The sequence below is a fragment of the Otolemur garnettii genome, unplaced genomic scaffold (assembly GCF_000181295.1).
Source record: "Otolemur garnettii isolate 467f Iridium unplaced genomic scaffold, OtoGar3 scaffold00120, whole genome shotgun sequence".
Classification (NCBI taxonomy): Eukaryota; Metazoa; Chordata; class Mammalia; order Primates; family Galagidae; genus Otolemur; species Otolemur garnettii.
Window position 1 is genome coordinate 438603 of NW_003852515.1, and position 16834 is coordinate 455436.

The 16834-nt window shown below is 40.0% G+C and overlaps 1 protein-coding gene across 1 annotated transcript in view; it reads right to left on the minus strand.

The window, feature by feature from the left end:
• FRY (FRY microtubule binding protein) overlaps nucleotides 1-16834 on the minus strand; it is a 251083-nt gene that overhangs the window by 2966 nt on the left and 231283 nt on the right. Inside the window, exons 58-59 of the mRNA XM_003797632.2 lie at nucleotides 15542-15625; nucleotides 3018-3128 (exon numbers count right to left, since the gene is read on the minus strand). Coding sequence (XP_003797680.1) covers nucleotides 3018-3128; nucleotides 15542-15625 — 195 coding nt within the window. The remainder of the gene's footprint in view (nucleotides 1-3017; nucleotides 3129-15541; nucleotides 15626-16834) is intronic.

The window sequence follows — 16834 nt, forward strand, 5'->3', positions numbered from 1 at the left end:
TGGCTTCTTTTCTTAGACCCTGAGAAGCAACTTCTACTAGCCTAAGACTTTTCTTTTTCAGCTTCCTCGCCTCTCTCAGCCTTCTTAAAATTAAAGAGAGTTGGGGCTCTGGATCCGCTTTGGCTTAGGGAGTGTTGTATCTTGATCTTCTACCCAGACCATTCACACTTTCTCCATATGAGCAATTAGGCAGTTTCTCCTTCTTACCATTCCTGTTGGTCACCAAGGTAGCACTTCTAATTTCTTTAAGAACTTTCCTTTGAATTCACAAATTAGCTGTTTGGCACAAGAGGTCGAGCTTTTGGCCTCCCTTGGCTTTCATCATGTCATGCCTTCCTCACTAATCTATCTTTTAATTTAAAGTGAGAGATACATGACCCGTCCTTTCTCTTGAACACTTAGAGGCCATTATAGGGTTCTTAATGGGCCTACTTTCAATATTGTTGTGTCTTGGGGAATAGGAAGGTTCAAGAAAAGGAAGAGAGATACGAATGGCCAGCCAGTGGAACTGTCAGAACATGTATAGATTAAGTTTATCTTCTTATATGGGTGTGGTTTATTGTGCCCTCAAATAATTATAATAGTCACATTGAAGACCACAGATCACCCTAATAGATATATTAATAATAATAATGAAAAAACTTGAGGTATTGTGAGAACTACCAAAATGTGACACAGGACATGAAGTGAGCATATGCTTTTGAAAAAATGGTACCAAGAGACTCATTGGACATAAGGTTGCTACAAACCTTCACTTTGTAAAACACACATAGTAACTGTAAAGTGTAATAAATCAAAGAACAAGAAAGTGAGGGGTGTCTGTATATGCAATATTTACAACTTACATATGGTACTTAATACTTGCCTAGACTTACAATATTGAGACTCTCATTAGATTTAAAATAATTACACATATAATATATATACACACATATGCATGGTATGCGATACATCATTTGCTCCTCTAAAGTGAATCTCCAGTTGCTTTTTTAATATAGAAAATGACATGTGAGTTGCATTTGTGTGTACTCTATGACGAAGATGACTCTAGGGATCTTGTTAGTACTTGCTTAGAAGGTTAAGAAGAATAAACTTTACCTTGATCATATGATAACAGGTAAATATCAACTGTTCTCTCTTTTATCTGATAACTTCTAGTTCTATCGAGGAAAATTGGTTTGTGAAAAGCTCCTCACAAAGAAGTCTGATTATGCCTCCCTTGAAATCAGCATTTGAAAGTATCCTTAAAAGTTACACAGTTTTTGTTGTTTTTTCAAAGGAAGTAGTAAATGGTAAAATGGTTGTCATTCTCCGTCTCTTGTGGCTTCCCCTTTTCCCCTTGTCTGTCCTCTCCTGAGACTGTGTGGTTCCCCAGGCTTTATCCTCATGTCTCTGCTCTGGCTAGGATGGTTTCACTGACTTCTACTTGTTCACAATCAGGACCACACCTGTGCCTTTTGTCTAGCCCTCTCCCCTGACCCTGGATCCTAAATTTAATTACCTGCAAGAGGTCAGTCATTCTTAAGCCTCGTTCTGGGCCAGTAGGCAGACTCAGCCACTGCCCAGCAGGCAGGAAGCTTGATGTCTGGTTGTCCCACTGCCTCAGTCTTTCCTTTTATATGCCTGTCTCAGTTGTGGCGCCACCAGTCACCTGGTTCATCTGAGACAGAAACTGAGTATCCTCTTTGACTCTTCCCTCCCCGCATCAGTTGTATGTGTCTTCTGTCTTAACTGTGTCTCACATTTCTTCCTCCTCTCCATACCCAACACTTCGTCTTGGTGCAAACTCTCATCTCCTGTCAGATTTCAGCAGCTTCATAAATGGTCTCCATGTCTCCAATCCAGCTGTAATCAGATGACTGCTGCCGTAGAGATCTAACTGGACTACTCCTGGGAGCAGGATTGTCCATGATCTTGCGCCTGCCCGCCCTCCCGCCCACGTCTTACTTCATTCCTTTTTGGCTTGCATTTTTACATTCTGGCAATACTAAACTATATGTGGTTCCTTTCTGTTTACCACCAGGCTTATGGCCATGCTGTCTAATCAGAATGCTCCTGAATAGCCCTGCTTCATCTCCCCAACTCCAGGTCATCCTTTAGGAGTCTCCTCCCCAGTTTCAACCTTTCTCACCTATAGGGAAATGAGGGGTTCATACTCTGTGCTCCCCTAATACTCAGTGCACACCACCTTCATTTCACTTACTATATCGCACTGGTATTTCTTCACTTGTAGAAAAAGTTTGGCTCACTCATCAGTGACACATTTAAATTATTTTACTTTCTACATTTATTATTATTATTTTTGAGATAGTGTCACTTTGCTGCCCTGGGTAGAGTGCCATGGAGTCATAGCTCATAGCCACCTCAAACTCTTGGGGTCAAGTGATTCTCCTGCCTCAGCCTCCCGAGTAACTGGGCTTACAGGTACCTGCTACAATGCCTAGCTATTTTTAGAGATGGGGTCTTGGTCTGGCTCAGGCTGGTCTTGAACTCCTGAGCTCAGGCAATCCATCCACCTCAGCCTCCCAGAGTGCTGGAATTGCAGGTGCGAGCCACCGCATCTGGCCTACTTTCTACATTTAAAAGTATTAAAGCATCCTGATGCCAAGCAGTACAGGAAACTGAAGAGAACCAAACATATCATAGATATTCCATTTTTACCTCAGTAAAATGGAAGTAAGGCAAGTATGAAGAGCTAAATGTAAGGAAGAAAAACCACAACACAAGGTTATTCTTCAAATAATGATGCCCAGCCCCAGGGCCAGAGTGGAGGTGATTCCAGTGACACGCCTCGGGCACACACACAGGAGGGTGTGTGTTCTTGCTCTTAGACTTGTCCTTAAATTTCAAGGCATCTCACTTTCCTCACCTAGTTCTGACCATGCATTTAGAAATGAGAATAGAAATAAACATAAGACACAGTTTTTTCAGACTTGTGCTTGATCAAAATCATCATGTGGGAATAAAATCACTTGGGCGGTGATATATGGGGTGGGGCTGGGAAAGCACAGACTCACCTCTGGCATGGAGCTAACTTCATGCACCTGGCCGATGAGCTTACAGTAGGACTGAAAAAGCAATAGCAGCTGGAAGTGTAGCTTATATAATCTCTGACACAGTTCCAATTGCTAAAGAGAGAATGTGCATGGGAAGAAATAGTTATTAAGGATCGTTCTTGCATAACTGGTAAAATCTCAGTGGAGACAAACATAGTTTCTTAATTAAGAAAATGTAACTTGCCATTATCATTCCAAATAAAACAGAAAAACAAAACCCAGTGAATAAATATCAGTGAGAAATCCACAGTATCATACACAATATTATATTCTATTCTAACAGACGATGACTAATTAGAGAGTAGCAGCTAGAAGGGAGTGAGTGAACTACCACATTTCCATTATATTCGCCCATTAACACCTACAAACTATAGCTGAGTGGTTGCCTTCATTTTTAGAGGCTACGAATTGTCTTTAAAAGCAAAGAATTTGTTTTTATTAACGGTATTTTTGAAAGGGAAAACATTAAGTAGTTCTGGATGTTAAAGTTATAAATTCAGTGAACAGGTCACCCTGTGACAGCTTTGGCTGCCATTCGGGGTACAGACAGGCACCCTAAAGTCTGTGTAAACACAAGCCTCACACCATCCTTTAAATACCAGTTTACTGGTGATGCGCCTACTTCGTGCATAAGAAATACTTGGAACCAAAGAGATAAAAAGGGGCCAAAAACGCTTAGAGAAAAGAAGAAATTATGAAAACATTCAGAACGTTCTGTGGAAGGACATTAGAAAGTAATCATAGGCTCGGCGCCTATAGCTCAACTGGCTAAGGCGCCAGCCACGTACACCTAAGGTGGCGGGTTCGAATCCCCAGCCCGGACCCGCCAAACAACAATGATGGCTGCAACCAAAAAATAGCCGGGCGTTGTGGCGGGCGCCTGTGGTCCCAGCTACTTGGGAGGCAGAGGCAGGAGACTCGCTTGAGCCCAGGAGTCGGAGGTTGCTGTGAGCTGTAATGCCACGGCACTCTACCCAGGGGGACAGCTTGAGGCTCTGTCTCAAAAAAAAAAAAAAAAAAAAGAAAGTAATCATACAACATGGTCCTTGAGACCTTGTAGATACCTATGGAATTTAAAATGTTTTTATGATCCGGCTTATGTGTACACCATGAAGAGGAAAAATCATGAATAATTCCAGTGCAAACGATCACACTAGTCTTTGAACTGTGTCCTCTACACTTTGCCTATTTTATTCCAAGAATGAATTAGCTTGTACATAGTGGGTGAGATTCTGTGAAAGGAAAAGAAGAATCTTCACTAGATAGAATTCAGGGCTAGCAGTCACCAGGGTTAAAAATGTGGTTAAACTAAACACCATTCTGTTTTCCAGTGGAGCAGGATACATAGGGCCTTTCTTTCACTAAGGATTATGAACAACCCAGGTCACAATGGAGAGCTTCTGAAGTGACTTAAAATTGTTCCTTCAAATCAGTTTAAGAGAAATGAAAATAATTTAGATTTTTAGGAAGAACATCCTATTGATTATTATCAACAGACTTTTGACTAATTCTTAAAAGTTACTCAAATTTATGCTAAGACTATGCTGCATGAAGTACCCCTCCCCCCCCACCAAGTCCCCTTCCCTGCTCCTTAGGTGGAAAATAATTCTGCTTGGATTTATTGATCTCTCAATACTGGTAACCAGCCTAAGTTTAAAGAAACAATTTCAATCACTGATGACCTCAAATGAGATATTTGGTTCTTTTAGTAAAACATTTTATATTATGGTCATTTAAACTTTTCTTTATGGAATCCTTTTAAATACGGGTGTAAAAGGTAACTGCCAGAGACTTGCAAATAAATAAAAAGGTATTGTTTGAAAACAATGTTACCTTCACAATTTAGGGTGAAACCTAGCTATGAAAACTCTGACTTTCCAAAGTGCCAAATAATGGTAGTTATTACTTAAAATATTCCACTGACAGTATGAGAATTCATAGCAATGTAGGTTTCTACCTGGGGGCGAAAGCAGCCCAGAATGCTATCGATAAACTGCCATGTCTTAATCTACCAAATAAAATAAAATTAAATGAAAAAGGGAAAACATGCTAAGAGATACAGTAACGGTAAAAATAAGGTTTGTTATGGGTCCATGCCTAAATGGACAAAGAGTATGAAAGAAAGTTAACTTACTGCAAGAGATTCCATTTGCTACACAGCAAGCATGGCACAGGAAACAAAGGAAAGGAAAGAAAGTACAGGGTCAGTGTATGCATGCAACAGAAAGCACGGCCCTCTTCCAAGAGCAGAACCGTCAGCAGTATTAGCATTGCTCGTCCAAACTTGATAAATGGTTGCAAATGTTGTACCCATTCAACATGCACGGCATTCCAGTTAAAAACAAGCTCTAATGGGAAACATATCATTGAAAAAACTTAATTTTTAATCTTTCAGGCTCTCTGGTTAGTTGGTTTAGATTTTGTCAGTCAGTCAAAGAGACCAGAAATCAAAACTTTTATTGCTTTAAGATTTTAGTGAGTAAATGCACATAGTATGTGAACACAGTAACACTGGGAGGCTGGATGAGTAATTTGAAGAACTGTAGCCCCAAACAAAGCACACCATTGCTTTACACTAATTAAGGCAGAGTGTTTATTGTGCTTAGTTGCATGTCTACTACACTACGATCATCCAGTTGACATTGAATATAATTACAATCTAAGTGGCATTTTCTTTAGTTGAGTTGCCTTCCACATCAAGAACATTTTATAGCACTGCTATAATTTGTAATCACAAAGGACTAAACATTATGTATATAAGTAATTTTCTTACATTTTACTTTTATAATGATTTTTCTCCAACAGACAATTTCTTTTTCTTTCTTTTTTTTTTTTTTTGAGACAGAGTCTCACTATGTTGCCCTGGATAGAGTGCTGTATTATAACAGCTCACAGCAACCTCAAACTCTTTGGGCTTAAGCAATTCTCTTGCCTCAGTCTCCCAAGTAGCTGGGACTATAGGCGCCTGCTACAACACCCAGCTGATTGTTGGTTGTAGTTGTCATTGTTGTTTAGTAGTCCTGGGCTGGATGCAAACCCGCCAGCTCTGGTGTATGTGGCTACAGGCGCCGAGCCCCAAAAGACAATTTCTAAAAGTAATTTAAAATTGTAACAGCTGGGCATTGTGGCGGGCGCCTACAGTCTCAGCTACTTTGGAGGCAGAGACAGGAGAATCGCTTGAGCCCAGGAGCTGGAGGTTGCTGTGAGCTGTGATGCCATGGCACTCTACCTAGGGCAATAGCTTGAGGCTCTGCCTCAAAAAAAAAAAAAAATTGATGGATAGTATAAAATAAATTTGTAATATAAATTTTGATGTTGCCATATCATAACCATAGAATGGGTTTAAGGAAAGTTTGGGTATGTGGAAAGAGATAACCACAACTTGACAGAATATTTTTTAAAAAGTCAATTTGGCCATTCTTAAGTATGGGTTTATGCATCTGGTTCTGAAGTTTCAAAATGTTTAAGGATTTAACTAACAGTTTCTAATCTTTGACCATAAAAAACCCTTATTTTAAAGCTATCTCAAAAAATCTCTGGATTATCATCAGTTTGATATATTCTAATTTATTATAAGGTACAGTGCATAAGAACAAATCAAACTATTATTTATTGATATCTACAACTGTAATTAAAGGATCACCACCAACAGTCCCCATCCTGTCCCCCAAGGGTCTCTTCTTCCCTCACTTATTGATAATATCTTATGGGGCTGGCATATTGACAATTGTTATGTTATGTTTACTGAGTAGTTTTTTGGACCTTGGCTAAAGATATCTTTCAAAGTTTTAAAAGATAAACACCTTTAAGCCTGTGCTGTAAATTGCACAGCTTGAGTATTTAGTATTTTCAAGAAAAATTTACGTCTAGAAGTTTCTACATCCAAACATTATGTACTGAAATACAACGTCATATTAGATTGGCACAGGGGGCCAGTTTTAAGTGTACTTAGACAGAGTCTGCACCGTGAGGACTTTTTGGACAACATCAAATTTGACTGAAATGTTTAGTATGCAGTTTAGCAAGGAGCTGCCTCTAGCATGGAATTTACTTTTCAGAAGTGTGGAATGAAGCAAGTGCTAAGTCAATTTCAGGGTCTTGGGTGAAGAAAACTGCTGTCTTTTTACTGTTTTCCAAAACAGGGTTGTAATTCAAGGTGGTCATTAAATCAGTTAAAGTCAAATCTTCTCTGTTCAATACAGTGAAATGGTACTAAGGAATTTCATTGTCAATGAATCCCTCCCAGTCAGCTCTCAGGGCACGAAATAATGTGTTTCTTGGGAGATGGCCAGCCCTGACAAATACCAGTTCCCAGTATTCTTCTAAACTCTCCTTTTTAGGTAGGCTAGTTCAAGCTTCCTGGGTATTTATTATCTCAGAGTCCTTTTCTAGGCCACAGGCTGGGACCTAGTTTGCATTCAGAGTTTCAAAAAGATAGTGAACAATTCCTTTCTAGGGGGATCATTTTATGGAAAATGTTAAAACATTTCTCCCCCGTGCTCATGTTTTCTTGTTTCCAAGTTCTGAAAATAATCCCTTGAGAAGTCTTTATAAACTTACATGGGTTTCCATGACTTTAGATTCTTTTGAACATGTAGGAATTTTTTTTTTTTCTTTTTAAGACATAGACAGAACTCTGTCACTCAGGCTGGAGTGCAGTGGCTTAATCACTGCAGCCTCAAATTCTTGGGCTCAAGTAGCTGGGATTAGAGGCATGTACCATCATGTCTGGCTAATTTTTGAAATTTTATTGGAGAGATAGAATCTTACTATGATGTTGCCAATCTCCTAGCCTTAAGCAATATTCCTGCGTTAGCCTCCCCAAATGCTGGGATTACAGGCATGAACTACCATGCCCAGTTGGGAATGTCAATGTTTTATATGGTCACAAGGATATTCGTCAAGTCTGTACCTGCTCTCCTGATGTGGATTGATTTATAAATTTGATTTAGAGTTATGTTTTCTTAAAATGAAGAAAAAAAGATCAGAAAGTCAAGATGTTAAGAACTGATCATCAGCGACTGAGGTATGACTTTAAGATAAGACATATCTTAAAGTCTCAGAATAATCTACCTCTCACTGATTAACAGTCGCATAGCCACACCGGGTTTCTCTGTATTCTCATACGGGTTCCTGACATAGCCCGTCAGTGAAAATCTAAGACGTTTTTTGACAAGACAGAAGATGAACCACAGTGTACTATATTAACTATTGTTTACGTTATATTTAATCTCTGAAAGTCAAGGGTTTAAAGTACATAGGATAAAATTTAGGAAACCTAACCTATTGATGAACTCTCTTAAGCAGGGAGGAACAGTATATACCCAGCTATTGCTAAACCGCCTAGGTTTGGCACACTGATGATTATTATATTCTTTGATGAGTAGTTTTTTGGACCTTGGTCATAAATATCTTTCAGTGCTTTGAAAGATAAATACCTTCAAGCCTATGATACAGATTATACACCCTAAGGTATTTACCATTTTTTTTTTTCTTGGAGACAGAGTCTTACTTGGGTAGAGTGCCATGGCATCATAGCTCACAGCAACCTCAAATTCCTGTGCTGTAGTGATCCTCTTGCCTCAGCCTCCTGAGTAGTTGGGACTGTAGGTGGGTACCAACACACCAGTTAATTTTTCTATTTTTAGTAGAGGCAGGATCTCACTCTTGCTCAGGCTGGTCTTGAACTCTTGAGTTCAAGCAATCCACCTCCCTTGTCCTCCCAGATTGCTAGCATTATAGGCGTGAGCCACCATGCCTGGCCAGGTATTTACTATTATTTTTGAGAAATCTGTAAACTAACTTGAGACATTTCTTTAACCAATATGGGAAAGAACATTACTTATGGAAGAAAAACTGACTATATCTGAAAGATGTTTAATGGATAACCACTTAACTGGAGGAAATTCTTGTCTTGTTCAGTATTTAACTTTTTCAACTTGTGTAAGAACAGAGATTACAGGCTTCTCATTTACAGATTAGGTAGATAAGACAATACAGAACGGAGAGGTTAGTGTCCAAAAAGACAAAAAGACCCTACCAGTTGGAATGATGATTTGGATATAGTAAGATGAAATATAGTAGGGCTAAATGTAAATTATTGTACTTGAGTCCAAGGAGTAGGTGTTCAAATAGTGTTCAGACATATCTTTTGAATTATGAATGTGTCATCTAAAATCACTTATAACAAATGAAGTGGAAGTACCCCAGCTTTTCAGGGGCCACCTCTGCAGAACTAGGATAGTGAACTCTATTAATTAGGTATAGGGCCAAGACTGAAGCTGGTGGCTGGAGAACCCTGAACTGAGATGTCTAGAGACACTGCTCCTGTAAACCACCTACTAGTATCCACTCTAGAATGAATTCCACAAGAGATGGAGAGGACAGTGGGAGCCAACATCTTTAATTAGAGTACTGCTTTTATTTTTATTTTTTAAGACAGACATGAAACAAAGTTTACTGAGGAAGAGAAAGATAGGCTTAGAGGGTAAGAAAGCTTACAAAGCGGGATTCATTCGCCATGGACAGCGAACCGGCCTCCATTGCCAGCCCAAGTAGGCCAAGAGGCAGAAATGTTGGTTTTAAGTTATGAAGAGATTTCTCTCTCCGTTTGATATGTGTAGGCTGAGAAAACACCACTTAACACTCTTCTACAAAAGCGTGAAGGTGATCTCATGAGAGATGCAGAAATCTCACTCTTTGTTTTATGTTCTGTTTAGTCTGTGCTGGCCCTTACTGTAGAAGGACTAGTATTATAATGACCAAGAAGCTTAAGTGACTTACTCATCATGTCTGTCTTTTTAAAAAATGTTCTTCCCCCAAAGATACTTCCCAAGTATTAGCAACACTTTTCTTGGAAACATGGTTCATTTTATTGTTTTGAATATACACAGAGAATCCTCCCCCAATTGTGAGTTCAGCAGACAGAGGCTTCCATATCCACAGAGGTGTTTCTCATATATGCAAATAAAATAATGCTCTTTACATCATTTTCTGAAGTACACAGCCCTCTGAAGCTTTCATTCCAAGGTAATGAGGAATAGAGGTATAGAGGAATACTTTTCTATTAGAAGAAAACCAACAGTCCAGGCACCATGATGTTTGGTGCCTGGCCCTTGTTTTCAGGCTTAAGACTCACTGGGCAGTAGGGGTGGGAGAGAGTCCACATGGGGCAGTGATACTTAGCTGTAGAATTGAGCTCACGGTTGCCACTTAGGATGGCAGGAACAGGGTTGCTAGAACTACTTATTTAGAGAAACTAGGAATCCTGTTTTGAGTATATGTGTGTATGTGCAAATTACAAATTTTTAAATGCAGGGTCGGTGAAAAAATAATGTGCATGCTTAATAAAAAAAACATGCAAGCTGGCTTGGCGCCTGTAGCACAGTGGTTACTGCACCAGCCACATACACCGATGTTGGCAGGTTCAAACCCAGCCCAGGCCAGCTAAACAACAATAACAACTACAACAAAAAATAGCCAGGCATTGTGGTGGGTGCCTGTAGTCCCAGCTACTTGGGAAGTTGAGGCAAGAGAATTGCTTGAGTCCAGGAGTTTGAGGTTACTGTGAGCTATGATGCTATAGCACTTTACTGAGGGCAACATAGTGAGACTCTGTCTCAAAAAAAAAAAAAAAAGCAAGCTTAAGAAAACATGTCCAGGAACAGGTTATCGCTCATAGGCCACTAGTGTATAAACTTCCTTCATTCTTCCTTCATTATTTTAATGCCTGTAACTTAAGAATGGAAGAGAAATTGAAAAATAAATATACAAACTCAGTGAAAGGTTATATTCTCCTCCACAAACAATGCCTCACTTAAATCACTTGGTAAGAATGACTAGAACTGGCCACTGTCAAAGAACAGACCACGCTGGGTATGGTTTGGGGGCTGGGAAGATCTCATATGCCTCTCTGCACACTGTCACTGTCTCTGACAGACTAATACATCTAAGTGTCCAAGAATTTACTTTGCTAGGTTTAGTCAGATAAAGACTAATCCTTTCATAAAGTACATACTTCTCTGAAAGAGAATATACCTGTGTAGTGATTACTTATATGTTCACTTTGCAATTTACTTCTAGATACAGATTCTGCAAGTTATAAGCTTACTCCTCCTCATTCTACCTGTCCCTGGACAAAGGGTGCAAAGAAATAATTGGCAACATCAAATTATTCCAGAAGACAACTTGCCTAAAACTGCTGTCTCCATGATGAGATGGAGAAAATCACTTGAAGGTAAGCATCTGAGGCCATTTGTTAGGTGTTGCTTTGGGATGGAAGCCAAATGGTAGCTCAGCTCAGCAAAATAGTATCTCTGCCAACTTTGGATCTGGATATTTTGCTGGAGCAACACCCATCATTTCTCCTTAAATCCAACCTTTAGCACATAAAGACTTCTTTCCCCTCAGCCCATTTCCAGCCTTGTTAAGTGTTCCCTGTGATGGGAACCAAGGCTGCCTGATTTGTGAACACCCTTGGTGCCTACTCATACAAGTTCAGCAGTAGTTCAGTCAAGGCTGGTAGAATTAGTGTGTGGTGTGAGCTGCATGCCCAGTGACTATTCCAGGGTCTACTGACAAATTAAAACAATTCGTTTTGAGTATATAGATGATTTAAAAAAGTCACCCAGCCTTGCTTGCTTGACTTGCTAGGATTGCCAACTTCTCTTGTTAGATGGCATACCATTTGCCTTCCAGACTAGGCTCAGACCCCAGAACTGTCACTTACACAGGGATAGAAGCATCTTCTTCAGGACATCTGGCCATTGCCTGGGTTTACTAGTCACCATTGTGTCCATAGGCATTTGGGAAAATTGTGATATGCTTAGCTAATACCAACAATGGGGCCAGTGCCTGGTTAAAAACATCAGACTCAGAATTTGCCCTTTGGTCATTCTTTTCCTAACAAATCCCACTCTTCTCATTCCTGGGTATTTTATATGTCCTCCTAATGTATGAAGATTCCTAAACCATATTAGACACTAAGACAAATGCTGGAAATCATTGTCTAGTGTAAGTTTTGCTTCCAAAACTAAGTTAGAGAAGGTCAGGGACAAAAGAGTATGGCCTTTAGAGTTTGCCTCTCTTGGCTCGGCACCTGTGGCTCAAGTGGCTAAGGCACCAGCCACATACACCTGAGGTGGCGAGTTCGAATTCAGCTTGGGCCCGCCAAACAACAATGATGGTTGCAACCAAAAAAATAGCCAGGTGTTGTGGTGGGTGCCTGTGGTCCCAGCTACTTGGGAGGCGGAGGCAGGAGACTCGCTTGAGCCCAGGAGTTGGAGGTTGCTGTGAGTGATGCCACGGCACTCTACCCAGGGGGACAGCTTGAGGCTCTATCTAAAAAAAAAAAAAAAAAATAGAGTTTGCCTCTCAGCTTCAGTTTTCTCGTCTGCAAAATGGAAAAATCCTTATTTCAAAGAATTTCTGTGAAAGGTCAAATTAGATTATATGTGTACAGAACTTGAAAAAACTTACTTTCTTCTTTCCACTTTTGTACTCTCAAGCCTTTATTGGATGGTAACAGAGTTGTCACAGATAAATAAATGAATCAATAGACAAACTCTATTTTCTTAATCCTTGGGTTTAGTAAAAATACAAGAGATGGGGAGAAACAACTACTACAAAACAGAAGCAAAGAAAGATAGATGTGGATCTGGAAGATATGAGTGAGAAGAATAAGCAAACATAAGAGAGAAATTTTTGTCTGAGGAAGATGGAGAAGAACTGGGAACGAAAAACAAAGCAACTAAACAAAGTAAAACAACTTAATAGAAATAAACTGTAAGCACAATAGAAACACTTATTTTAAAATTGAGGTGTTTGAGAAATAGGATAATTTAACTGGATTTTCTGGTCATCCTTAAGGTTAACCAGGAAGGTTAACCTATAAACAAAAACATATAGGCAGACGCTAGTTCACCAAGGAGATAGGTTCTGTAGGTTTGTTTTCAAGTTGAATTTGTATGTAAATTGGAACAGGTACATTTACCTATTACCTGTACTGGCTTCCATTCGTAAGTGCAAGCTGTACATCAGTTGGACGTTTGTAACTTGGGGACTGCCTGTAATAGATTTGATTTCAACCCTTGCTCCTAAAAATCTGCAATGTATTAATGAATTTTCTCAATCAAGGTTTCATTATAGAGAATATAACAAAATTTGATGATTGAGGGTAAATGTTTAGATAACTAATTATTTTTACATACTATTATATAAACTGTATGTATATGAACTGGACTAAGTTTGTGCTACTTGTAAATTCTAACCTGATAACTGTTTTCCGGACAGAATTTGTCTTCGTGGCAGAGTATAGTGGAGCCATAAGTGCTATAAAAGCTGAAACCTAGGTAATATTTTGTTCTACTATTTCTGGGGTCTGGTAACAACACAGGTTGTTGGGTGAAAATTTGAGTCACAAATTATCAAAGGCAGCCCATCACAGATGCGGAGATGGATGGAAATGCTGGAGTTCCCTGAGATTTTGAACTGCATATTCAACTACGCATTGCTCATGAGAGAGACAGCACATAAAGTCACAAAACACTTATTTTAAAAAATATAAGCAAACTATTTATTTTTATATTTGCTTATGTCTCAGCCATGGAGCCTTGGGTAAGTCAAGCTTTGGTGTTTCCTCAACTATAGAGTGGGCTAATGCTACCAGTGGCCTGCTGCCCATCCAGACAGATGAAATCACTTAAGGGACATGAAGGTTCTCTGTAAACCATAAAGTGAAATATAAATGTGTGTATTCAAGAAAGGCAATGGTGCAAAAATACAAACCACACTCCAATACCCCATCTAGATATCTCTCAGCCTTGCAGTTTGCCCATTCAATCTCTGGTCCCTGTATGAAAATGTATCAAGGGGCTCACCAGGTGACTCTGTGCTCACAGGGTAGTTACTCTCAGGACCACAAACTTGCTCAATAACAGTGACCAAATTGGAATTGAAACGTTAGTATTCTGTTGAAATTTTTACTTCAAACCTCTGAGCACAAACCAAATTTTATTTAGTTCTTTTTACATTAGTAAAGTACTATTTCTAACACAGGAAGTTACTTTGGATTCTCTAGGGGGTATGCAATCTAAAATGCTTCTCCAGCAGCGATAATGTAATTCCAAGTTAACACCTTCTCCACCCAGCCTGGGCAGCAGCCTCCCAACTTCCCTGATCCGCCCTTCCACTTTGATCTGTTTCCTCAGTAGACAGAGTGGGAGACCCTTAATCTAATCATCACACTGTTACTCCTTTTTAGTTCCTTCCCAGTGCTGTTAAACACCCAAGCCCATGGGAAAACAAACAAACAAAAACCTACCCAAGCCCTGCGTGATTTGGCTTCTACCAACTTCTCTAGGTTCTTCTCAGCCTTTCTTCTATATGGCTTTCTGCACTCCCAGCCCCCAGGGCTCTCTTCACGTCTTTGAAAGGCCAGGTTCTCCCTGCCTCAGGCCTTTATACAGGCTCTCCATCCAACCCTGCTTCACTGGCTAACTGCAGGTCATATCTTAGATCTCTGCCATCATGACACTTTCATGGAGGAGCCATCCCATAACCACCCTCCCCATAGGCCTTGCTATATGCCTTCCTCTCCCTAACAGTCCTTGTTGCAGTTTATGACTGTTTGACTTTTTTGACTGTCTACCTCCCTGACAAGATCAGAAGCTCCACAAAGGCAGAGGCCTTGTTTGTTGATTAGTATTATTAGAAGACAGAGTCTCACTCTATCACCCAGGCTGGAGTGCCATGGCATCAGCCTAGCTCATAGCAACCTCAAACTTCTGGGCTTCAACCTCAAACTTCAGATCCTCCAGCCTCAGTTTCCCTAGTGGCTAGGACTATAGGTGCCTATTATAAGGGCTGGGTAGTTTTTCTGTTTTTAGTAGAGAAGGGGTCTCACTCTAGTTCAAGCTGGTCTTAAACTCCTGATCTCAAGGGATCCTCCCGCCTTGGTCTCCCAGAATGTTGGGATTACTGGCATGAGCCACTATGCCTGGCCTTTTGCTCATCATTGTATCTGCCATGGGGGGGTCATACAGATAGTAGGCCATAAAGCATACTGACCTGAGGTGTGTACTTAAAGCAATTCTAAATTAGGAAATCTGTTTTAGAGCTGAAAGGTCAAGAGAAACTCTTTTCACTGAAGAACTGAGTGGTTCAGCGAAGAATTAATGAAATTTGGTTTTATGTTCTGAGTTAAGAATGGATTTATTAGGCAATGATTAATATAGTTAGAGTGTCCAGCAAAAAAGGTTATCTTAACACATCTACTTTTCCAAATAGAAGAAAAAAATCCCCAAATCCCATCATCACACAGTCATGCATGGCTTGAATGTTGTTCTGCCTTACTGTGTCGGTTTATGTAAATATGCGTGATGACTCATTCCGCCTCTTCCTTTCTCAAGTTCTACACTTTTTGGGTGAATCAAAACCAACACACAACGTCAGCACAGAAAAGATAAACCCTAAAAGGCTTTTGTTACCTTTTCTTCCGAGTCCCCTGGTTGACAGGTGATGACTCCATCTCTTGATCCTCCCGCAAATGTTGCCTTACAATTTGCAAGCCACTGTCATCAGAAAAAGAGACAGATCCATAAATTCAGTAATGTCCTGAGACCATTTTTAACATAAATTCTTTCAAGTAAAATTTATTAAGCTTCTGAAGATAGTAAAATGAAATTTTGCTATCATGACTTTTTGAAAAGAGTTATTTGTGGGGATTAAAGATTAAGTGAAATGATAGCATCTGTTTATATGGGTTTATATGGGTTCAGCGATGTCACTTACATCACTCTAGGGTACAGTTTTTACCATGCTATTCCTAATTTATGTATACATGAAAATGAATATACATGTATATTCATACTTGTTGCTAGAAACCTTCCATATGTTTGAGGTTAGGAGATGGGACCCACACTTCCTCACAGCTTGGTAATTCTGGTCAACATGGCCTGACTGGCAGTATACTGACTTCTCTGTTATATTGAGGTGGCTTCTGGGGGCGAATCTTCACTAGAAGAAAGGCTCTCACAGTCATGGCCCGGCTATTTAGAGTTTCTGCCAGTCTTACACATCCGGGTAGTAAGTGACACAAATGTGCAAAGGAACTTCTGAGCAGAAAACAATGAGCCATGGAGAATTAAAATTCACACCTGACGTCAAAACTAGTTGTGTTCATCAATCAGAATGAAACGATTATTTTAGTGGTTTATGACTGAGAGGCTGGAAAACAGTAACAGGTAAAAAGAGTCACAGAAATAGAACACAAAGAGAAGTGCCTCATAGGTCATCAGTAAGAACAGCAGCAAAGCAACCAAAACCCAGTAACTTCACAACGAATGTCTTCTATACATATGACACGTTGCTAGGTAGTTTAACAGATACTATTTCTATTTTTCAAGGCACTATTGTGTCATGGGAAAGAGCATGAACCTTTGAATCCTACACATCTGGGTTTCATTCTTGCCCCTCCTAGCTAATAACGGTAGTAATAGTGACACCTATGGCAGTTGTGAGCATTAAATGCTTTAATCTAAGAGATTTAACTCTTTTTATTTATTTATGTATTTTTGAGACGGAGCCTCAAGCTATCCCCCTGGGTAGAGTGCCATGGCATCACAGCTCATAGCAACCTCCAACTCCTGGGCTCAAGCGAGTCTCCTGCCTCAGCCTCCCAAGTAGCTGGGACTACAGGCGCCTGCCACAACACCCGGCCATTTTTTAGTTGCAGCCATCATTGTTGTTTGGCGGGCCTGGGCTGGGGATTTGAACCCGCC